At 38.2% G+C, this 25565-nt stretch overlaps 2 protein-coding genes across 2 annotated transcripts; both read right to left on the reverse strand.

Moving 5' to 3' along the window:
- Positions 1-4412: 4412 nt before the first annotated feature.
- LOC133420089 (homeobox protein HMX2-like) lies at positions 4413-6691 on the reverse strand. The gene is made up of 2 exons (XM_061709657.1): positions 6394-6691; positions 4413-5530 (listed from the first exon to the last, which is right to left on the reverse strand). The coding sequence occupies exons 1-2, from the start codon at positions 6572-6574 to the stop codon at positions 4983-4985; spliced, it is 729 nt and encodes a 242-aa protein (XP_061565641.1). The 5' UTR covers positions 6575-6691; the 3' UTR covers positions 4413-4982.
- Positions 6692-7259: 568 nt separating this feature from the next.
- LOC133420082 (homeobox protein HMX1-like) lies at positions 7260-12525 on the reverse strand. Its single transcript, XM_061709651.1, has 3 exons — positions 11886-12525; positions 10712-10906; positions 7260-9625 (listed from the first exon to the last, which is right to left on the reverse strand). The coding sequence occupies exons 1-3, from the start codon at positions 12130-12132 to the stop codon at positions 9195-9197; spliced, it is 873 nt and encodes a 290-aa protein (XP_061565635.1). The 5' UTR covers positions 12133-12525; the 3' UTR covers positions 7260-9194.
- Between the last annotated feature and the right edge of the window lie 13040 nt (positions 12526-25565).

Raw genomic sequence — 25565 nt, forward strand, 5'->3', positions numbered from 1 at the left:
TTAAAAAGCATTTGGCTCATTTTCCGGCAGTTTGAGCTCAATTGTAATGCATCATTTTCGCAAATTAAATTCAGCCATTACAATTAGTGGCTGCAACCAATCCAGCCTTTCTTGAGGCAGTGTGAACAGTAATTGGCAGTCATTATAAATCCCATCTGAGAATGCACAAGGACAGCTCACGGCAAAACAGGCCTGTTTTCCAGCGTAGGCTTTTCTACTGAATGGGTCATTGTCTATTAAAAAAAACTATTCAGACATCCGGGTCCACTTATAAACAATGATTAATACGGAAATCTCAATCAGACTTGTCACTCTGTTAAAGGGATGTAACTGGATATGACAACACGCTATAACCTCCAAATGTGATTGCAGAATCTAACAACTTCAGTCTCCACCTATGAATTTTGGATTGCAATTTAAAATGAATGAGGGCGTTTAGACACAGCACTGGTGAAATGAAGTCACTGCAGTAAGGGGCACAGCAGTGCATTTGCATGCAAGAATCACAAAGGAAACTCCCACCACAGTCCTTCAGAGGGACCGCATGATCGCTCGCAGTTTGAGATGAATGAATTCAAACAATAGTACTGTGCAATCATGTATTTTACACATAATGGAAACCATGTGTTTAGTGGCTTATTAGTGGTCAAACTGGAGGAACGTGCTAACAGCTAAAGATGGTCTTGAGCTGCACATTATCGCAGAATAACTCACTGAACTCCCTGCTCTTTCTGGTTTTGGGAGGAGCAGTCCTTTGTTGCCACTGTTGGCAGTCGGTCAATCACACGTGTTAAACTCCCTCACGGTGCCAACCCGTCATCGATGGCTCCGAACAAACAGTCTCGCCGGTGGCTGAGTTTTTTTTCATCAGGTGGAGGGTTTTAATGGATTTGTCCTCACCTCTGACAGACGGGGGCTGCGGGGTAGACGAGGGGGAAAGACTCCAGGCAGCCGGTGGGGTCATTTGAGCCTTGTGGTTGCAGATGAGAATGCTGAGATGCAAAAGACCCAACGCTGCATGCACGGTTGTCCGACAGGAGAAGAGTCAGGAAGTCTGGCGACTGTAAACCCCACCCGAGCAACCCCACCCCAACACAAACACACTCACACAAACACACACGCAGCCCACTCCTCGGCCTGCCAAGTGGGCATCATTTTAATATGCATAAACCTGTATTACTACTCTAATGCGAATGTAATCATTGTATTGCCTATCAACATTAACAATATGTTCAAAGTTGAAGTAAAACTGTAATTGCACCACTAAAAAATTAAATCTGAACAAGTAAATAGGTTTATAAAAAAGGTTTTTATTGGATTTGTGACCAGATTATGTCCTGCAGAATTTAATAATCAAAATACCACAATTAATTTGACCCATAAACGTAATTTCTCTGATAGTGAACTTTTTCCTTTTTTTGTGAGTTTTGTTTGAGTCAGTGTATCTATTTTTTGTAACTGCGGGCTGCATAGTTTAAATGTATCTCCTGTCCTTAAATTGCACAGCAAAAAGAATTTAGCTGGAAACCTAAATCTCTTACCATATGTGAATAAGTAAACTTAAAACACATTGCAAGCTGTTTGCTCGAGGGTTCAAATACAAACGTGAGCTCTATTGATGTGAATAATCTGAGCTGTAGATGGTTTATTAGCGTCCTTACAGGAACACATTTCATCCTACAACCTTATTCTGATAGATTTATGCAATATAAGTTTATTATTAACAGTTTGGCAGATTTATTATTGGATAAGCAAATCATTAAACAGTTGTGTTCAATATAGATCAATATTGTTCATGTTTCTTTAATATTAGTAATCGCCTGACATCTTCCTTTAAGTTTTACATTGAAGAAGAGCAGTTAAACCCTCATTTAATCAGACTTAAGTGTAATTGATGCCGTAAAACTGAAAATGGATTCATGTCAATGTTGCCGAAGGTGAAAGTTTTAAACAAGAACTGTATTGATGTTTTAAATATAAAAAGAAACGATTTTGATGAGTTGACTGGATGGAAGAAGTCAAACCAAATGCATTTTTAGATGCAGGACCTGCATTATGTATGTGGTTCCATGCTGTTTTAACACTCACAGTAATTCCATATAACGATCAATAGTAAATATATTGCACAACTAACAGTTTCAGTGTGGGGATCCTGAAAAATAAATGTTGGTCCACATGGTTTTGTGCCTAATTTGTACCAAATGACTATCCACCCATCTATCGCCGCTTAATCCAACGCAGGATCACAGGACCAAATAGCCAATGGGGAAGAAGGGGGAGGGGGTGGGGCGAATTATGTAATGGTACAATTTTAATAAGAATTGTGCTTTTTTTTCCACAGTTAAGACACGACATATTCAAACAGTGAGCCTGGCTTGACATCAGAGCAACAACTACTCGTTTGCTCAGACGCCAAAATCTCCCCCGTTCTCTGTGGGAATGACGAGATACAGTACTGTCGAACATGCACAGCAAAGGTAGACAGGAATTTAGCAGAGAAAACAACAGATCTGCCGGCAGACTAAGTGGGTGAATGAACAGGTTAACGGCGACGGGGCCTTGAATGGCTGTGACAGGGAGAAAGCAGCGAGAGGCTCCAGCACTGAAGGGTGAAGTGACCCGGAAACGGCGAGTAAGTGCAGCTAGCTGGGCCCTTTAGAAAAAAAAAAACGTCTCTCCAGAAGCACTGATGCAAGTCCACCTACAAGCACATTTCACTTAATTCTCTCAGTCTCGCTGCAGAGATGCAGCTCCGGCAGCAAAGATAATCACACACTGGGGAGCTTATCGCTTTCAAATAAAAACTATGAGCCTTGTTTTAGATGAGGATAGTGAAGTTGTACACGTGCAGATAACACAAGCTCGACTTGAGTGACCGACTCCTGTGAAAGCTAATGTCTGTTCCCCTGCAAGATTCCAGGCTTAGATTTTCTCCTCTAGTATGAAAATGTACCTTTAGCTACAAAGTATTGTACACAACATCTATTGTTAAAAGAAACAAATCAGACTTATCAGACAAATAATTCCTCACAAATCAGAGCACTGAACCCACACACTGATACCAGCATATTTTCATTATGATAAGGACAAACCTATTTTAATGTTTCCATTTCTATATTTATAAGCCGATGGCCAAGTTTATTGATCACCCGATCCGTTTTTGACAGCTAGCTTGCAGTATTTTTATTAAATTACAGTGTGAAGCACTAAGTGATCAGGAACAGGTTTAATTCCGTATCTCACATGAGTTTTAATACAATTTAAAGCACTTTTTGAGAAAGGCACAAGTTTGACTTTTTTTTGTCATATCTTGATAAGTTGTGGAACAAGTTTAACTGACTGATCTTAAACTTGTGCGACTACATCATGTTACTACTCGAAAAAATATATGCATTTTATTCTTTTTTTTTAACTTTCAAGGAAAAAACACTTGCAGGAACAAAACGTTAAATCTTAAAAAAGTCTCAAAAATGTTCAGTTTTATACAAAAATCTACCTTATTTTTAAAAGGTTTAAATAAATAAGGTCAGGATTTTAAATGATGCTCCAAGTTTTATTTCACTTGCTCATCTGCTCCCCATGCCCCATGAAATGATGAACTGACTAAAGTGAGGAGGTAATCATTTTAAATAAATGTATAGCAGTTTTTATTTAGATATTTTTAACATTTTTTTTAATGAATTTGTAATTAAATTAATTTCAGGGAAATAATGCTTCCTTCACCGCTGTAAATCAGCATTATGGGATTTACTTGGTGTCAGTGGTTTGGTCCTTTGACAAACCAGGAAAAGTTTTCTTTTAGCTAAATTTGGTTCCAACAAACACAAGTCTGCAGGAGCCGCTCAATCCAGACATCTGTTCTCTGTAACGGACTGCAAGAAGCAGACAGGTAGCAAAAACACCTGAACACTGACAGGAAGTTCCAGGAAAGTTTAAATCTTCACAACCTAAATCTACTCAGAAAGCTGAAAATCTGTTTTCCGTTCTTTGCATATTACAGTATTTAAGATTTCAAAGCAGGCTTAACTTGCATTCCTTATGTAAGATGGGGAAATGGATTTAAAAACAGTAATTTGCTTTCAAGTTAAATGTGGACAGAGTAAAATAAAAATGTATCCTTTATAAGAGTCAGGAATGTTGTTGCTGTGAAAATTAAACTGGAATTGGTCAGAATTGAATATCAGTTTTTCTGTGTCTTCATCACAGACAAAAAAATGAAACTTGGATTTCAAAAAGTTTTCTCTAACTTTGTTCCTCACAGGGAACTATACTGTTATATTCTAACAGCACAGCATCAGACACACTATGACAATGTAACACTTGAAGGCCAATTCAAATCTGCTGATGGAAAATATTTCCCTTTTAAGTGGGCGCATAGTAAAAATAAATAAGTAAAATTGCAAATATTCCACTTTTTTATTGCAAAATTCCTCATCGGTACGGTTATAACTGCATTCACAGTTTAACAGTCACATGAAGGTCAGGTGAAAATAAAACGACAATAATAAGGCCCTGTATAAATACAAATAAACACAATGATCAACAGAAATTCTTGGATGTGCACACAGCCATGGAAAAGCCATATTGCAGGATAACAGAGCTGAAGCAGCAACTCAGTAAGACAAAAGTATAGGGCCTATACATTCATTCAGATGATGTTACTGCGCAAAGTAAAATTGCCCAACTGCTTGGAGGAATAACATTTGTCTAATAGTTAACACTCCCTATTAACGCAAAATAATAATAATAATAATAATAATAGTAATAATATTAATAATACTGTAAAAATAATTTGGAATGGGAGAAAAAAAGTGGCACATGCATATCTTGGGCTACTAGATATGTTAATAAAGTTGGTCTGGAGAAAATTCCCTCAACTAGCCCAGGGGTTTTAAAATGAAAAAGAAAAAAAAAAGAAAAAGTGTTCAAAATGGAGAAAAAGAGTATATGCAGGAATGTCCACGCACCCGCACATGAGGACCTCAACAGTCTGCATCAAACAGGCCGAAATATTTGCCAGCGTTGGAGAAGTAGATATAAGGCGCAGCGTTTGCAGTCGGGTATACGACGGGAAAAGGCATGTGTAACAAACATCCGCCCAGTAGGCTGCTGTCTTTGTATAAAGGTGGTAATTGCACGTTTTTCCCCCCCGCGTCTGAGAAGTGCTCCGCGGCCAGCGGGCTCTCCGTGTCCGTGGACAGCTGTCTCTTGAGCTTGTTGCGCCGGTTCTGGAACCAGATCTTCACCTGCGTCTCCGTGAGCTGCAGGGAGCTGGCCAGGCACGCTCTCTCCGAGCTGCTCAGGTAGCGCTTCATGTCAAACGTGGCTTCTAGTTGGAAAATCTGTCTCTTGGAGAATATGGTGCGTGTCTTTTTCTTGACAGCAGCGGCTTTGCTGTCGGACCCGGGTTGCTGGAGCTGCTGCTGCTGCTGCCGGGGCGGCTCGCCGGCGCCGGCCTCCTCCGGTGCGGGCGCGCTCGGCACCGCGCAGGAGCCGGCCGGAGGCTGCGGGGAGTGCGCTCTGGGCTTCACTGGAGATGCAAAGCACACAAAATGTCAATGTTGCCGAAGCAGGAAAGGGGAAAGTTTGAAAATATGAACTGTATTGATGTTTTAAAGATAAAAAAGATAAAAAGAAACGAGCTTGATGATGGAAGAAGTCAAACCAAATGCATTTTTTAGATGCTCAGCTCTATTGATGTGAATAATCTGAGCCGTAGATGGTTTATTAGTGTCCTTACAGGAACACATTTCATTCTACAACCTTATTCAGATAGATTTATGCCATATATAAGTTTATAACAGTTTGGCAGATTTATTAAGCAAATCATTAAACAGTTGTGTTCCATGTAGATCAATATTGTTCATGGTTCTTTAATATTACTAATCGTCTGACATCTTCCTTTAAGTTTTACATTGAAGAAGAGCAAACCTTAATCAGACTTAAGTGTAATTGATACTGTAAAACTGAAAATGGTACAAGGTAAAAGTTTGAAAACATGAACTGTATTGATGTTTTAGAGATAAAAAGAAACGACCTTGATGAGTTTACTGGATGGAAGAAGTCAAACCAAATGCATTTTTAGATGCAGGACCTGCATTATGTATGTGGTTCCATGCTGTTTTAACACTCACAGTAATTCCGTATAACGATCAATAGTAAATATATTGTACAACTAACAGTTTCAGTTTTTTAAACTACCCAACACATGCAAATTAATGCGTGCAGGTTGATAAATAAGAATAAAAACTGACCTTTGTAAGTAAATAGAGCGCATTTCTTATTCCCACTGCGTCTTTATTATTCCCACACATCATTTTGAAGGCAATATCTGCTATAATTAAATATTTTTTTTAGCAATAAGTAAATAAAAGGAGACTTTTTGATAGTTACCTGTCTCCTCGGAGCCGTTCTCGTACTTTCTCGGGACATCCCACGCACCACGACAATCGTTTTTACATCCATTGTCCGAGTCCGCGTCGTCCTGCTGCTTCAGGTTGAGGATGCTGTCGATGGTGAACCGCAAACACGCGCTGCGGCTCGGGGCGTCCTCTTTGCTCATGTTCCCCGGCATTGCTGCTCCTGCTCCTGCTCCTGCGAGATCCCACTAACACCGACGTCGTCCCCGGACGCTCCGAGCACCATCGCTGCCCGACTGCGAATAGCGCACGGAGACGGAGGAGCCGCCGCTCCGTGTAACTCACCGACCCGGAAGAGCGCGGATTAGCAGCTTTTGATTGGTGGGGGGTTGCGAGGGCCGACGAGGGCGTGATGAACATTTACGTCTGGCTGCCATATTGTAGCTTCAAACTCTTTCCCCTGTCGTCCGAGTTTATGCGCACTTGCTCAGTGTGGCATGACTATAGCGAAGCTCAAAGTCATGACAACTTCCCTTTGAACTTGGGGAGTTTAAGATTTATTCTAATTCGGTGCTCTCTGGAAATCCAAACTGGATCACGTCTATGGCTTTTTGTTGACTTTTTTTTTTTTTTTTAAAGGCACTTTCAAGAGTCCTGCAACATAGGGGTCATGAGAATTATGTAACCTGAGAGAGGGTTCAATGCGACACTTCTGATGAATGAAATTTCCCACCTCCTGCAGTCGCTATTTCTAATGAAATAGTCATATTTTAACGTATCTTTCGATTCTCTGTCAAAGTATACAGGTTTATAGTCAAATAAGGACAAAAAATAATTGGAAACAACTCATTTTGTGCATACATTTTATTCACAAGTGAGCAAAAGTGTACAAAATTCTGCTTTAAACTCCTCTTAAATTTTAAAAAAGTGAATTAATATGATTAATAATGCCCTCCTGCTGATGACAATTAAAATAGGCCTAAGTCACAAACATCTAATTTTTTTTTTATTATTATTATATAAATGATCAACTTTCTACAATTTGTGGATCAGTTCACACCATGCAACATTTTAAGTTCTGTGAACCGGTTTGTGTGTGTGAAACGCTGTTAAAGAAACGTCAAAGCTCGTGGCTGCGTGAGACAGACAAAAAACTGATTTGGTACAGTTTGAAATTGTAAAGCCTTGTTAGGTTTAATGAAAGACTGAGTTCAAGCTTCTGATTGTTGAAAGAATCAAAGCTTATCTGACAAAGCGGGCAGTGCGGCGGTGGCTCAGGAAGTGGAGCAGTCATCTGCTAAATCGGTGGTTTGATTCCTGGCCTCACACAGTCCACATGTGGTCAAACTGTCCTTGGGCAAGGGACTGAACCCCCACATTACCGCCAGAACCGCTCACTAGTGTGCGATCGTGTGTTTTATAAGTCCACGTAGATTCTATAAAAATAAATGTATAGATCTCTATAGACAAATGCAGCATTGTGTTGGATGGGTGATTGTGGCGTGTTGTGTGAAAGCGCTTTCAAAGTGGTAAGCAAGACTAGAAAAGTGCTCAATAAATACAATTCATTCACTCTTCTGTTTGTGTTGGGTTGAGATATGATAAACACTTTTCAAACACACTTCCACCCTAATGTTGTTCCTCCTTTTAGCATGTTTACAAGGTCTGATCCATTTCTGAACCTCACCTCACAAGCCGAGAGACACTTTGACCCTTAAGTCATCACACGTGTGAATCATCTATAAATGTTCTGTCCAAAAGAAAAATCTTCACAGAAATGAAAATCTTCTGGAAGCTTGTGAAGTGTATTTAATGAACCCCTGAGGACACTGTGGGAAGTCTAAATAGTCTAAATAATAAGAATCACAGACACAACATTTAACACTTGCTCTTAAAAACTGGTTGTGCTTACAATTTCTTGGAGGAGGGGGCTTTTTTTCATGACAAGACATGTATTATTTAAAGGATTGTTCAGTCTCCATCTCCCGCTAGATGAGTCATACTCTAAATTGGTCTGTACGGTGGCCGAGACCCGCCATTGCTGAAAATAAAAGTAACGCTGCAAACAGAAACAAACGCCGCTGCAAATAAAACAAACGCTGCAAATAAAAAGAAACGGCGCTGCAAATAAAATAAACGCTGCTGCAAATAAAAGAAACGTTGCAAATATAAAGAAACACCGCTGCAATTTAAAAAAAAACGACGCAAATAAAAAAGCCACAACGGAAGTGAATTACGGGGGACTGTTTTTGCTGATGCACCGGTGTTTTTTACGTGAGAGGAGAAGTCCCTGACCACCACACACAGCTTCAACTTCACATTCATCCAAATAAATATTGTTACCCACGCTTTAGATTATTCTTGGCATTATTATTAATGATAAAAACAAAAAAAAAAACAACAACACCGGTGTCCTCTCACATAAAACCACCGGTGCATCAGCAAAAACAGTCCCCGGGAATTCACTTCCGTTGTGGCTTTTTTATTTGCGGCGTTTTTTATTTTATTTGCAGCGGGGTTTCTTTATATTTTCAGCGTTTCTTTTATTTGCAGCGGCGTTTCTATTTGTTTGTAGCGTTTATTTTATTTGCAGCGGCGTTTGTTTCTGTTTGCAGTGTTACTTTTTTTTTTCAGCAATGGTGGGTCTCGGCCAACGTAGGTCTGTGTTTATCAAACATCCAAAAGAAGCATTAAATACAGTCTGACTTGTTTTTTTGGAACTGCTTTGGAAAAGTCTTAACACTAAAATGAACATATTGCAGTATCTTTAGTAGATTAGTTTGAGCCACACGTGGACCGCCGTGGTCTCGTCGTCGCCTCCACGCCCATTCAGATTCACACCAGTCCTGACATCTGAGTCGTGAGGAACGTCACTGGATGGGGGAAGCGGCCAGTCAATGGGTAGTTGACCCCGTCTGAGACCCCGAGCACCGGGGGAGACACGTGGGCCAGGCCGGACAGGCCCACAGGTGCGCCGGCGCTCTCGCGATACAGCACGGGAACGCGGACGACGCGGTGCGCCGCGGCGAACGGGATGAGGGGGCTGCCCGCCTCCATGTCGGCCGTGATCTGCCGCTTCCACTTGTTCCTGCGGTTCTGGAACCAGATCTTGACCTGGGTCTCGGTGAGCTGCAGCGAGGCGGCCAGGCCGGCCCGCTCCGAGCTGCTCAGGTAGCGCTTCAGGTCGAAGGTGGACTCCAGCTGGAACACCTGGCTCCGGCTGAACACGGTGCGCGTCTTCTTCTTCCGCACCACTTTCAGATCACCTGAGATCGACAGAAACAAGAGTTTTGCACTTTAATTTTTTTTTTACATAATAGAAACACTGGATCACTTTACTTTAAATACATAATAACGAGACTATACTAGGAATGGGTGATATTTTACCGTTCACGATATACCGTCAAAAAAAGAAAGGTAAGAATTTGTCATCTCGCGGTAAAAACTATAAATTCCTGTTGATGACGTTTTTGTGTAAAGCTGATTTATGGTTCTGTGTTAAATCCACGCACAACGTGAAGGAAGGAAGGAAGGAAGGAAGGAAGGAAGGAAGGAAGGAAGGAAGGAAGGAAGGAAGGAAGGAAGGAAGGAAGGAAGGAAGGAAGGAAGGAAGGAAGGAAGGAAGGAAGGAAGGATATGAGCCTGAAAGAAATTAAGAAAGAAATGAGCCAGAAAGAAAGACAGAAAGAAAGAAAGAAAGAAAGAAAGAAAGAAAGAAAGAAAGAAAGAAAGAAAGAAAGAAAGAAAGAAAGATAAATTCCTGTTGATGAGGTTTTTGTGTAACAAACATGGCGGATCTGAGTCATTACAGTTTTGCAGTACAGGTGGACTCATTTAATTGTTTTTTATTAATTCAATTGGTGTAGTTTAGTAGCATTTAGTATCTTTTAGAGCAGTGTTTTGGGGGCTCCAAAGACTGAATGTGGTGATATATTTATTGTTACAAAGGTGGAGTTGATTTGGTATTTCTTTTATCGTCATTTTTATCGTTATCGGGATAAATGCCAGAAATTATCGTGATCAATTTTTTAGTCCATACCGCCCATCCCCCTAGACTATACGCGATCAAGGGCCCCTAGCCCTTGATCCCTAAAAAGGTTAACTACACTCCTGTTTCTCATGCAACTTTAATGGTATGAACAACCACTAGTTCTGAAATTCTAACTTTAAAGGAAATACGCAATTAAAACTTCACCAAACCAAGAAACGTGGAACATTTAACCTGTCCGGAAAGCAAAAAGGGAAGGTTTTAACTCGCAGTGCGCATGCGTGGTGACGATTCCCCAGTTCCTGCTCAGTGCAGAGTATAATAAAGAGGTGAAACGTTATCCACGAAGCGTAATAAGGCTCACCAGTGTCACTGCTGTCCTCCCCAGAGACGCAGGAGGAGGGAGCGTCCTCCTCCTCCCTGTCGTCCAGCAGTCCATCGTCCCCCTTGTCCTCCGGGTCCTCCTTCTCCCTCACTTTCAAATCAGTAGAAACAAGTTCACTGGTTATTGGTGCAGGGTCGGGCTGTTCATCCGAGTTGGTGTGCTTCTGTAGAAGACCTATGGAAAGTATAATGAGTTATATGGAAAAAAAAAAGGATAGATAGACAGACTTGAAGTTTTTTTCATTGAAAAACATTTTTTAAACATGGATGCTGATTGGTTTACGCCAAGGGTCGGCAACCCGCGTCTCTTTAGCGCCGCCCTAGTGGCTCCCTGGAGATTTTTCAAAAATGTTTCACCTTTTTTTTTCTTCTTTTTTTTCTTCTCTTTTTCTCTTTTCCTTTTTTTCTCTTTTTTTCCTTTTTTCTCTTTTTTTCTTTTTCTTTTTTTTCTTTTTCATCTTCTTTTTCCTTTTTTCTCCTTTTTTTCCTTTTTTTCTCTTTTTTTCTTTCTTTTTCCTTTCCCTTTTAATCTTACATTTCAACTTTTTTCTCAACATTTCAACTTTTTTCTCAACATTTCGACTTTTTTCTCAAGAAGGTACTTCAATATTAATCTTGACATTTCGACTTTTTCTCAAAATTTTGACTTTTTTCTCGAAGTGCATAATGAAAAAAAAATCTCCCCCCAGTCATGTGTATGTGTTGCCTTCGGCTTATACAAGACTTTTCATTTTTTGCAGCTCCAGACACATTTGTTTTTTGTGTTTTTGGTCCAATATGGCTCTAAAACATTTTGGGTTGCCGACCCCTGGTTTACGCAGACGTGCCAAGCATTACACGGGGCTCCATCGGGCCATGTGTCATGAGCACTATAAGCATTGCAAAACACCTTTGGTTTAGTGATGCAAAAGATAGGCCACTTTAATATCACACAAATGCATTTGTGTGATATTAAAGTTTCATTATCGCAAACGTGTTTTCATAATAGAATAATCCTCGCTGCATGTCCTGCAGGGAACTGTTTGCGTCCATGTTTATCTAAACCAGAAACACGCGTGTCCATGTAGTGTAAATGAGCGATCATCTCATCCGTTTGGATCATTTTAAGAGCCACAGCCGGTTGGAGAAAGCAGAATAATCAGAGGAGAACTTACTTTCGGAGCTCCCGCGTACTGTGTTTGGAAACGTTGCGCGCCGGTGCGGCTCCTCTCCTTCCCTCCGCGTTCGTGCCTCTATCCCCGGACACACTAGGGTGCGCGCACCGACCCTGGAGCCGGGAGTGTCCGGCCGCTCTTCAGCTGAGGAATCACCGCCCGCAGTGCCCAGCAAATTCTCGATGTAAAACGACGAGCCTCTCGACGGAGCGCCGAGCTTCGATCTGGGCGCTTTATCGTCCAGCATCTTGACTTTTTTTTTATTATTATCCCCCTTCCAGCCGGTTTTTACACCCTTTTTTAAAATTTAAATTCCCCCCAGTAGGTGGATATTATAGAATCATTCCGTGGAATGCTTCATAATTCCCTGCCAGTGTTGCCTCCTGCTCCGCGTAAATCATCCCGACGCGCTCCGTAAAGAGGACGGCCTGTGCCTGCGCAGTTTTAAGAGATCCGGACAGAAAATTCGTCTTGGGGTTGAGCTGAGGGCACAAGGCAAAGAGGATTTACTCCAGGAGAATAAAAAAAAAAGGCTCGGCACTGGGTTGTTCCTCAGAGCCGTGTGATAGTCTGCCTTCAGGGACTGCAGAAATGCAGGATTTAGGTCAATTAGGGAGCACACCAAAGCAGAGATACGGCGTTGTCCTCAGGGCTGGAGATGGAGAATGCGTCATGAGGAATGGCACAGTACCGCCTATTGGTTACATTTGTCCATGCACGCTTTATATTTATTATGCACGTTGTATATCTGTTATTTTTCCATTATTTTACATCCTTATGACTCGATCCACGATGACCAAAAACTAAAAAAATGTCATAACTAGTTTTCCACACAACTATTTTTCGCTTTAGTTGGTAATTTACATCCCGAGAGTGCCCGACAAGGAAAATTGTATATTCCCTTCCCATTCAGTGCAAAGAAAATATAGGAGAAAAGAGGGTATAATCGAATATAATAGGACTAATTTAAATGTTATGGTATAAAACTGCCCAGTTGTAGACCAGAAAAGGGGCTTTGAAAATATGCTGAAAATCGGAATAGAAAACTTTTCTCTGCTACTATGCATTCTTATTTACACTTAAATGTTCACAGTAGTCAGCAAGTCGAGTGAAAACGCTTGATTGTTATTTATTTCTCGTTTTCAGTCAACATTTTAAATTATTCTCTGTATATGTGTGAATCCACTCGTGTCTTGGCTTTTAAAAACATTGTCTCTTGAGGTCTTCAACTACTGAGATACAAATCAATGCGAAAAATGTCCCAGTATTGTAACATGATCAGAAATCGATAATTTCCTTAATGATTTTCTTCATTTAGAAGAAAAGCAAACTATAATAATATTAAAAACAATACATTGATGGGTTTTTTATTATCAGTTTGTGTTCGTGAAATATATTGGGGTTTTTTTTTCAAAAAAGTTGTATTAAGTTTTCTGTTTTGTTTCAAAAATATAATATTTTTATTTTCTTGTGTTCTACTTTTGTTTTGTTTTGCTGTGTTTTTTAATCTGTTTTTTTGTTTGCTTTTATTATATTTATTATTATATTTATTTTATAGCTTTTGTTTTTGAAAATGTGTTTTTATTGAATTTTTGGTTTCTGTTTTATTGCACTTTTCTTTCATTTTGTTTGATATAAGTTTATTTTGAAATATACTATTTTGCCATTTGTTAGTGTTTTCAGTTTTTTATTATTTTTCTTTTATAATACTTTCTTATTTATTGTGTTTTAGTGGCGGTTCTTTGTTTGTTTGTTTGTTTTATAATGTTGTGTGTTTCACTTTGTGTCCTGGTTTTGAACGTCCATGCCCTTGGACAAACTTTTTTGAATTATTATATTATGTCCTTCTATATAAAACGTTTACATCTCTGTTAAGCATTCAATGTGGCAGAATTTTACTAACTTTTTTACTATTTCAATGATGGTTTTAATGGCTCAAAAGGAAAATAATTCATCTTTAAATCTTCCCACTAGTATAACCTGAAAAATTGGATCTGACTTAAGTTTTGATGGCAAAAACACTATATACACTATAAAATATTCTTTTTACTTTTTTTTTTAAAGTACATTTTAAGTAAATTTAGAATTGACTTATTATTATAAGGAGAGGAAATGTTAGGCTAAATGTCTGTAGATGGAGTAGCAATGTTTTCCAGCCTAAAATTAACGCTGCAGTAGAAACTGTTGCGTCATCTGCAGTGATTTTACTCCACTGTTCAGTTTGTTTGGAGGTGTAATAAGATTTCAGCACTATGAAAAGTTTACTTTCATCTGTAAGCAGCTTTGAACAAATGCTTAAAAGCTCAGAACATTCCAGGCTGGAGGATTTTAGCCTTCGTGTTAATCGCTCGCTTTGAATTCATTACTTTTTCTGCTCAGTTTTGTCACAGAAAGCCCCACACCACACTACAGTAGATATTAGTAACATAAGCAGAAAGAAGGAAGGTAAACACGGAGAAGGGGTGAAAGCTCCTACGACCTAGTTCTTTAGAGGGAAGGCGGAGAACAACAAACTGTGTTCACTCAAGAAAATTGTTCAACAATTGTTCTCTGTTGTGCCACTACACTGACTTCTTGAAAGCCTCTTTGCCAGTAATAGTCTATGAACCTAATTGGCTGCACGGAGCCTGGTTGGAGGGCAAAATCTCCGAAACATTTGGACAAAAGAATAATCAAAATTCAAACATTCATTTAATTCAGAAATCTGTATGTTTGAGTTGGCTTAAGTGCTCAGTATAATGGACCCAATTTTAGTTTTTGATAAGGAGCACTGAAGGTAAAGTAAGGTTATGCGAATCATGTCCTTACCTGTTAATGGCGAACTCCTCCCTTTCACCCAGAGAGAGTTGGGATAGACTCCAGGGGATCCCCGTGACCCTGCACAGGAATTAGCTAGATAATGGATGGATGGACATGGTTTTTTAACTTTTTTTCTCAAACATTCCAGAGTTAAATCAACCCTAGGTCCACTATTAGATGGTAAGGAGTCTAAACTTTCCTGAGAGACCACAAGAACTTGGACTGGAGCAGTCTTTACCTCCAACAGAATGTGTGCTTATGTGGCAAAATGACAATTAATCTTAGCACTCGGTGCCCACAGGTGCTAACATTCATTGACCTGTGTCAAAACAAAGAGGTATTTTAATCCTCTGACAAGACTGTAAAAATGTCTTTCCACTTTTCGTGGTAGTGTAGATGGAATCCCCACGGACGAACCGGAGACATTTAAGTTTTAAGTGTGAATGTAAAGGACTGTTTGTACGTGCTTGTCCCTCCAGTCACTGCTGCCGCTTTTTAAGTTGATGTCGTTCAAACTTCTGTCAATAGACGTAAAAGGAGGAGAGTTCATGGCCTCTTCTTCCTGTTTTGTCATAAATATCCAAGTACCTCAGTGTTTTGACTCCAGAATTCTCCTTTAATATACATTTTGGGGCAAATAAGCTACAGGTGCTCCCTGTTGGACTTCTTTACAGTTCCTCCATGGAAGCTGTTGTAGATCTGTCCGTCCGTCCGTCCGCCCGTCCCTCCATCCAATGGTCTGCAACCCAAAATGTTGAAAGAGCCATATTGGACCAAAAACACAAAAAACAAATAAGTCTGAAGCCGCAAAAAAGGAAAAGTCTTGTATAAGCCTTAGAATGAAAACAACACATGCTGCATGTTTCTATATTAGTTATAACTGGGGGGATATTATTTTTTTCATTATGCAATTCGAGAAAAAAATCGAAATATCGAGATTAAAAAGGAAAGGAAAAAGGAAGAAAAAAAGGAAAAAAGAAGAAAAAAAGAAAAAAAGGAAAAAAAGAAGAAAAAAAGAGAAAAAAATGGAAAAAAGAGGAAAAAAAGAAGAAAAAGGAAAAAAAAAGGTCAAACATTTTTAAAAATGTCTCTCTATCTCTCTATCTCTCTATCTCTCTATCTATCTATCTATCTATCTATCGTATCTATTGTAGAGAAATATACAACAGAATAGCGTTGGCCATAGTTGAGTAGCTTTCATGTAAAGTGGTGAAGTACAGCAGCTATAGGAAGAAGTGATTAGTCAGTCTGTTTGCGTGTGTGCAGAACGTCTTTTACCATTCGTCTGCTTACAACGTGAATGTTAAAAGGCTTTTTGGGAAGTCATCATGCAGCATCTCTTGCGTCAGTTGCATTAACACAAGAAGCATCATGGTGTTATAGTCGCCAATGTTTTTCTCCTTGTTTTACACCGAATTTGATTGTTTCACAATATATTTCTTGTATGAATTGATAAGAAAAGTTACTCGGTAGAACAAACATCAACCTATTTTCTGTCCACAATTGCTCTCTGAAGAACATGACGTTTCTCAATCAAGGCCTGATTATAATATTTAATTTCTTAAGGAGGCCAAAAGCAACAAGAAAAAATACTTACAAGGTCTTAGGAGGTTAACGAATTCAAAACTCATTACACAATCCTTTTTTAAAGCAACAGTTCTCATTGGGGTAAAAAAAAAATGTGCAGGACAGGAAACGTTGTCACGTCTACTCTGCTGATTACTTTGATTTCCTGAGGACAGCTCAGCCATAACAAAACCGTCATGAGTCTAATCCAGATTGGAGTCTAATCCTGTATCATTACTGCCGTGTGTGTTTGTCTTTCCATATGCAAGAAAAGAAATCAGTGCATTAATAGTCTAGCTGGGGATCCTCCACATCATTATTTCTGGCACTATAATAGGCCACTGTGACGATGCAAGCTGTTGAGGTCAAAGCAAAGGCCCACAATGCAAGAGTGGAAGAGGTCAGGAAGGTCCAGACATCTTAGGTCGGCCTTAACAGAGTCAGTCAACTAGAAGGCCCCTTTATGCCACATGGAGCATGGAGTTATTGACAAATCTGTCTTGGGTTTAGGCTCTCCTGCAGCCCTCATGCTCTCTGCTTTCTGTTTCTGAATGTCCACCCATCAGATGTGATTTTAAACATGCTGTTCCCCTGGCAGCCCATGTCAAATAGGTAAGCGGTGGACCCGGCGTGAAAACAAAACCTCCGGGCTCCCGCTGTCACTTATCAGAAATGCTTCTTGATTTGTGTTTTATACCTGCTCAGAAACTCCAAAAACCCACTCCAGATTACAATCACTAAAACTGACACATAGTTTTCCTGCTTAATCCCTATTAGCTCTCAGCTCACTGCACCCCAAACCCGATTCAGTGGAACAAACCGAAAGCCACTCTGGGAACTGTTTGTTTTATTGCATGAAGCTTTTGCTGTCTCACACAAAAGTCTGCTAAGAAAATAACTTTGTTGTTTTTTCACTTTTTGCCAGTTTGCATTTTGCCCCGACCGGAGCGTAAGGACAAAACACATTCAAAGACTTGGCTGAAATAAACTATTAATTCCTGTTTGTTTAACCCTTGAACGGCAAATTAACCCCTGTTAGAGCCAGCTTGTCAGCTCAACACAAAGGAGGAAAACACTTGATATTTTTAACACGTTGTGAGCCTTTGCCCTCACCTTCTCCACCAGTCTGAGCATGTGCAAAGAACAGTCAGAGAAAAATGCATTTGAACATTTCAAAAAGGGCTGTTTTGCACTCTTTTGCACCATTTATTTAGTTTTTTTCAGACAAAAATATGTTCTGAAAGTGATCGTGATAAATGATGTGGGGAAAAGTGAAGTTATTAGCAGATACAATATACAGCTACAAGGAGAAACATGTTTTATCCCTGCAGCTTTGTGATGAAGCAACACTCCTGATGGAGCTTATCAACAAGAGGCTTATGGATCATCAGATCAATGAGAAACCATCAGCATCCCTCTGGTCTTTAGCTGTGTCAAGAACCAGGGTCAAATGTTAATGCAGCAGCAGAATAAGAAAAAAAAAGGAAAACTTCATGATAAAAGTTCAATCAAAGTTTGTTTTTAAACCTTTCAAAACGCACAGTCCTACAAATAGAGCTTTCCCCTCCCTGTACTGTACTGTATGTCTCATCTCTATCCTAATATTTTCCCGAGCACACTCAATCTGACCCAGGACCTCCAGGTTCAGACTGTTGGCTTTTTTTTTTTTTTTTTTTGAAACATTCAGACTTAAATAAATGTGTCGGTTTGTGAAAAGCAAAAAAGCAGGGACACGGGAGCCCGAGCATCCTCAAATAGACGAATCGCGTGAGAAAAGAGCCAAGCCTGCTGGAGGTGGACCATCTCGGAGAGTGCACCCCCTCACCGCCACCGCCACCCTCCCGCCCCGGTCAAAGCACTTTTGTCATATTAGCTTACACACACGGTCCATATTTTTCAATAAATCATGCCCCTGAAGGATGGCTGGGAGAACACAGGCTATTAGAGCAGCAGTCAGTCAGTCAGGGGCTTGCAGGCTTCCTCTTCCTGCTCTGCTGAAATACACCTAATGAGGAAAAGTTTACTGGCTCACTTTCAAAATGTGCATTTGTGAGGTATGCTATTTTATCATTCACTTCTAAAAAATGTTTATTTGAATTTACAACATGCATGAACTTGAGACCAATCATCTTTTTCCAAAGCCTCATGGTGTTTAGTTGATGTCCATGTGTGAAGCATGTGCCTAAAACAGCTTTCATGGATCTCAGAGCCCAATGAAATAAAATAAAAGCTTAGGATACGTGAAAAGGAAACACAAATTAAAGACTTTTAAAATTGTTAAGGGCGGATTTCAAAGGGGAAGTAAAAACGAGATGAAATATGCAGTCAATTTCAGCTGTTTGCAGCAGATTTTAAAGGGTTTTATGTGTTTATTTATTTGCAATAATATCAGTAATTCCTCCTCCTTTAAAGCCGGGGCCCATGCATGTGCAGCCTGTGTGCAGTGTGAGAACATACATGTATTTTGCAGAGGCAGTCCAGGAGAAACCAGAGGAGACATGAAACATAAAATAGTGCATAACGGGCGTCTGCCTGCGGGAAACATTTCCACGGAAAGGCTTGTTTTCCCTGCTCTTGTCACGCAAGCCCTCCTCTGTGCGCGCACTGCTGCGGCCCTGCTGGGAATCCAACCCGCAACCTTTGCTCAGGTCACCGCCGACACACTGACACGATGTTTTATTTGGTCTTAATTACTCTGATTGCTCAGTAAAAGTACTAGGCTGCATAATACAACGAAACTCTTAATATATGATGTTTTAAATTTAGAAAATAAGTTAGATGACACCAGAACTTTCTGTGCTGCAGGGGGGGATTTTTCATTTAAATTTGACAAACGTTTTCAACTCTCTCAGAGACTATTTATTCACGTGAGCACGGAAACTTTGCAGGTTCCCGACAGCTTTCCTGTATAGTTCTGAAATACTTTGTAAATCGTGAACCTATTTCCTTTTCAAAAGTCGGTATTTTATTTGAGTGACAACCTGATGATGAGTTACCATGGAGACAAATTACTGCACTTAACACAAAAAAACCCCCCCAAAAACAAACAAAAAAACCACACCAAAAACAATTAATTGTCCTTTTTAAGATTATGGTAGCCTTTAATATCTGTATACCCCCAAAATTCCTATATAAACTTAAAAAAAAAATTGAAATGAAGATGTGTCGGAAGTCTGGACTTTTTTTTTTTTCTTTTTCATTGAGTGAAAATAATTAGCCCGTAGAAAGAAAAAAAAAATCCACATATCGCCACTTTTCTAATCGAACAGTTATTATTTCCTTTTCACACTGGAAAAAAAAAAAGAAGAAAAAAGCCGATGTTGTCTTGGACTAATGGGAATTGATTTTGTCTCACATTAGCGCCATGACACGTTTTCTCGCTTCTTTTTCAGTGCTCCAACTTTTAGGAAAGGAATATGCCTAATTCATTTATTTTTTATATTTATTTTTTAATTCTAATAATTTTATAATTCAAAAATATTAGTCTGCATTAAAATAAATGAAAAGGAATGAGTTTTGAGTCACGAATCATGAAAAAACTTCACCAAACAAGCGTCTATGTCAATTAATTATAATAACATATGAGATCATGAGTTTCACCATTTAAGATTTCTACTATTTTGATGCGGTTGGTAATAAAACACGTGTGAGCAGTATAGTAAATGTGCATTAGTTTTGAGTGTATCCAGGGAAGTGGCCCCACACACACTGAACAGAGTATAAAGTTGAGCTGCTCAGCAGTCTCGTTTGCAGTTAACACGCGGAAATCAGTGAAGTCAACACGCACTTTAATTTTGAAGCGTTGCAGAGTGAAAGCTAATAATTCTGATTCTGTGACAGACAAGAAACAGACTCATTTGAGCCTGTTAGAAGAATAATTGAAGGAAGCCGCTGCAGCGCCCGCAGCTGTTTCCAAATGAGAAGGGTCCAAACCTCAACTCAATTTTTATCTCTTTTTTCGTTGTTGTTTAGTTTTTTTTGTTCAGTTTGTGGAAAAAAGGAGAAGTGCATTCTTCTGCTGGCTGCTCATTGTGTTATCCTGGTTTGTATCACTGGATTTAAAGTAGAAACAGAAAAGCCCAGCAGAGGAAAAGTAGCACGCAGGGTCAGCTTTGGCTGAGTTCTGTTTGATCAGTTTAATTTGTGCCTGTAAAATGAAAAGTAGTAATGAAATGCAATGAGCCAAAGAGACGTGGTCATGGATGGAAATATTTAACAAACAAAATGCTAGTAATAATTCACATAGTATGCATTTTAATCTAGGCAAACTTCAAAAAAACAAATATCTGCCTTCTCTTATTAGTGAAATGCAGGATTTTACCACCAGTAGCCAACAGGGGGCAGCAAAGCACGACTAAAAGAATAATAGGATGCCTGTTCATATTTCATATGTCAAAAAATAGCCCACTTTCATATTATGACCAACAATACAAGACATCAGAGTATGATTAAGTTTTGTACATTTTGACACTGATTGCGTCCTTCTTCCAGTGGCGTCAATTCAGTGGAAGCTAAGGTATGGCAAGGTTACGAGTCACATTAACTAGAGTATCAATCAACACGTCCAGCAAATATTCATCACAGAAGTCTGCTATGTAGTTTATCTGTGTGGTCAAGAAAATTGGAATTTTTTCAAATGCAGTCTCGCTCACTGCAAAAACTCAAAATCTTACCAGGAATATTTGTCTTATTTCTAGTTAAAATGTCTCATTTTTAGTCAAAAAATCTCATTACACTTAAAACAAGATTCATCACCAGAAAAATAACTTGTTATTTGACCATTTTCACCTGATTCAAGTAAATTTTCACTTGAAATAAGTAGAAAAATCTGCCAGTGGGACAAGATTTATCTTCTCATTACAAGCAAAAAAAATCTTGTTCCACTGGCAGATTTTTCTACTTATTTTAAGTGAAAATCTACTTGAAACAGGTGAAAATGGTTGTTTTTGAGTCTTGTCTTAAATGTAGTGAGATTTTTTTTGACTAAAAATTAGACATTTTAACTAGAAATAAGACAAATATTCTTGTTAAGATTTTGAGTTTTTGCAGTGTGTAATAACTAGTGAAATCGATCATGTTGTTCTGATTTGCATTTGTAGTTATTCTATATGTATTACCGGGGCAGGGCTAAATACGTTTTTTAACTTCTCCCTGCTCCATTTCGAGCATGCAGAAAAGGAAAAAAAAAAAAAGAAAATAAAAGTGAGGCATGTTTTTGTTTATGATTGTTATGATTTGTATTATACTGTATTTATCATGATTATTATTTAACTATTGTTCTTTGGTTTAAATATATTTATATATATATATACATATATATATATATATATATATATATATATATATATATATATATATATATATATATATATATATATATATATATATATATATATTTTTAGCATGTTCGAAATAAAGTTTTCATTCATTCATTAAGTCATAGAATAATCAATACAAATAGACACAGAGTAATTCCATAAATGTATTTAAAAAAACAAACATTTATATTTCCCCCTGAAGCCAAAGTGTGGCGGCTGCCATACCTTCATACCCAATTGACGCCCCTGCCTTCTTCCTCTTCCTCATTTGTCTGCATCTTTGTCCATCTTCTGCATCTTCCTCTGTCATAGCAACCGTAATAACACCTATCACCATAGCAACGGCCTGCATGTCTGTGGGCGGGTCTAGGGGCGTGGTCAAGGCCCCCGGCTGGAATCCTATTGGCTCCCTGATGTGCTTTTGTCCTTTCACTCGACTGTCCTTTGTCCGGTGAGGATGATCAGATAATAGCTGGATGCAGTTCCATCACCGAACAGTTAGCGGCACTCCTGAGTCAAATGGGAATTTACAGTGAAAAAATAAAGTTTATAGAAAAAGAAAGAGGTCATGACCGGTCATGATTAGTACTACTGCCACAAAGGAAGACTGGAGAAAGATAAATGTGTTCAGTTAACACCAGGAGACATTAATTGGAGATTAGAAGCCATAAATCCCCATATCGGTTGTCATAAATGTATAAAAAAAAAGGTTTACTGATGCAGTAACTCAGCTCAGTTCTGACAAATGTGAAATTAAGAAGCAGCCATTAGATACAGTATTAGTTACTAACTTACTTGTATTTAGGCATGAAAGTTAACATTTTTTTCCTTATTACATTATGCCTATACACCTTTTTTTTCCATTTCATTTCATTTATTCCATTCATGGTATATATTCTTAATAATGTTGTACAAAATTCTATGAAGTACACATTATCCCCATGAAAGAAAAGGAGCAGGAAGAAGAAAACTTATGATACCTGCCCCTCTCTGTTAATACAATTACGTTGACTTGCTGAACACCAATCTATCTATCACATATTTATAACAAGAAAACAAACAAAAATACCACTCTTCTATCTATTTTTTTCTGTTTCTCCTTCTTTTTTGTAGACACTTATCTTTTCTTTTTTAAACATTTTCTTAAGCTGATACAAACTTGTGCAACTTTTCAGTTCCTTGCTTTGTCCATGCCATAATTTTACATCTGTAACAGAAATACACCTTTGTTTTATGTTTAGCCTTGCAAAAGTATGTTTGAAATCAACTTTAAGTCTGTTGTCCTCATCCTCCAATCTGAACAAATGTTGTAACTGTTCTGGTAACGATCTACTTTTTGCTTTAAACATTATTTTTAAAGTTTGAAGTTCAACTCTCCTTATGAGCTTATTCATTATTTTTGTTTTGTTTTATTCATTTATGTACGTATTCCTATTTTTTTTTCTTATATACTGTTTAATCTCTACACTTTTCTACTTATTTCTCATTACTGTTCAATTATTTCCCTATGTTGTTTTTAAACTGTAACAAATTTGATATTTGAATATGTTGGGTGAGGTTTTCATATAAGCCCTCTTGGGTTTCATACCTCCCCTTTGCACATCCCAGTAATGTTGATTGTTCATGTTGTTTATTTATATGATACTGTTTGTGCTAAATAAATAAAAAAAAAAAAAAAAAAAAAAACTATATCCACTATTTTCAATAAACCTGCCGAAATAAATAATCTGTTTGATGGTTCTCTGATGCCGACCCTGTGAATGACTTTACCAGAGGAGAAAAAGAAGAAAGGGGGTCATTGTGTACAGGGATGGTCAAATGCTTGGGCCATCTGTGAGAATCATGTCCCTTATTTAAAGAAATCTTAGTTCTGCACCTGTCCTTGTTCACCACATCCAGAAGTATAAATCCATTTTGGGACGTCTCCCTACATATTTGTGCGTGCATATGTGTAGAAACGTCAGCCATTATGGCCTGAGCTCACAGAACTTTATTCAAATGCAGGTCCCGAGCAGAGCTGGGTAGTAACGAGTTACATTTACTCTGTTACATTTACTTGAGTAAGTTTTGGGAAATTTTGTACTTAGGAGTAGTTTTGAATCACTATACTTTTTACTTTTACTTGAGTAGATTTTGAAGAAGAAACTGTTCCTCTTACTCCGCTACATTAGGCTACGTTGAGCTGTTACTTTTCTTTTATCCCTTTTATCCACGTACGCGTCAATCTCATGACATCACTGGGTGATTCTTTGGGAAAAACGTTTGTTTTTGCATGTTTTGTCACATTTACACAGACTCAAACACACACAGAGTTTCTATGAGTTCATGTTTGTTCTAGTTCTGCCTGGTTAAAAAAGAAAAGTACAAAGGCTTGAAATTTTGTGCTATTTGTGCTTAATTTATTTTTTTATTCTGTTATTATTTTATTTATTTTATTATTTATTAAAAGTACTTGAATTTACTTTAAGATTATTTTAATTTAAGCTAATTTTAATTTTTTTTAAAATTTATTTTATTATTTTATTGATTTAATTTTCCTGAAGATGATTATTTTGTACTTTTATCTGTTTGAATGGTTGTGTTAAAAAAATAAATCAGACGTTACTCAACAGTTACTCAGTACTTGAGTAGTTTTTTCACCAAGTACTTTTTTACTTTTATTCAAGTAATTATTTAGATGACTACTTTTTACTTCTACTTGAGTCATATTATTCTGAAGTAACAGTACTTTTACTTGAGTACAATTTTTTGCTACTCTACCCACCTCAGAGCCAGAACTGAACAGGGTAAAAAGGCGTTCCAGTTTTCTGCCCCCTCAACCTGGAATGATGGGCAGAAGGACTTGAAATTGGTTGATCTAGTATCCTTGGGTGAATTCAAATCAATTTTAAAAGACAGAGAAATTAGCTGTCTCGGTTCTTGTGACTGCCCTGTTGTGTAAATGTTACTATTGTTTTACTATTGTTTCCCCGGAATGTGTGACTGACTGTGTTTGTATGTATTGTTGTATTGTTTTTATGCTGTCATTTTGGCCAGGTCACTCTTAGAAAAGAGGTTTTAATCTCAATGAGTTGTTTTACCTGGTTAAATAAAGGATATATATATATATATATATATATATATATATATATATATATATATATATATATATATATATATATATATATATATATATAAATAAAGTCTCCTCTTTGGTCGTCCAGTCTGGCAGCTCCATCTCCATCTCCATCCTTGTGTCAGTGTATTCAGTATCCCTCCTCTTTAGCATGCTATTATATCCAGTACTCGAGTCGTAAAAACAAATCAGGGGGGATGGTGGATTTTATCATATGGGGACAGATAATTTGTGCTGAATACAAACAATATAATATATTACAAATAATAGCAGTGACCAAAACACCTGCAGAAATACTGCAGGAATGACATAGCAGCAGTTAAATGCAGCCTTCTGTAAGCTTGAAATATCCACTGGGCTTACATCAAATACATCAAAACACAACAATAAAAAACACTTTTCTGAACTTATCAATATGACTCTGTCCTTCACAGGATAAGTAACATGGATCACTGCAAAAACTCAAAATCTTAACAAGAATATTTGTCCTATTTCTAGTTAAAATGTCTCATTTTAGTAAAAAAAAACTCATTACACTTAAAACAAGACTCATCACTGGAAAAAACAACAATTTTCACCTGTTTCAAGAAGATTTTCACTTGAAATAAGTAGAAAAATCTGCCAGTGAAGCAAGATAAATCTTGTCCCACGGGCAGATTTTCCTACTTATTTCAAGTGAAAACTGACTTGAAACAAGTGAAAATTGTGAAATAAGTTATTTTTCTGGTGTTATTTTTCTGGTGATGACTCTAAATGTTGAAATAGCAGTAAAACCACATTCAATGATGAAATGACATAAGGGATGGAAAGGAGGGATGGCAGTTTTACAGGGGGGATGATTTGGACCGTTTTTATTTCAGGGGGAGATGCCATCCCCCCTCA

Source organism: Cololabis saira, chromosome 20, assembly GCF_033807715.1.
Source record: "Cololabis saira isolate AMF1-May2022 chromosome 20, fColSai1.1, whole genome shotgun sequence".
Lineage (NCBI taxonomy): Eukaryota > Metazoa > Chordata > Actinopteri > Beloniformes > Belonidae > Cololabis > Cololabis saira.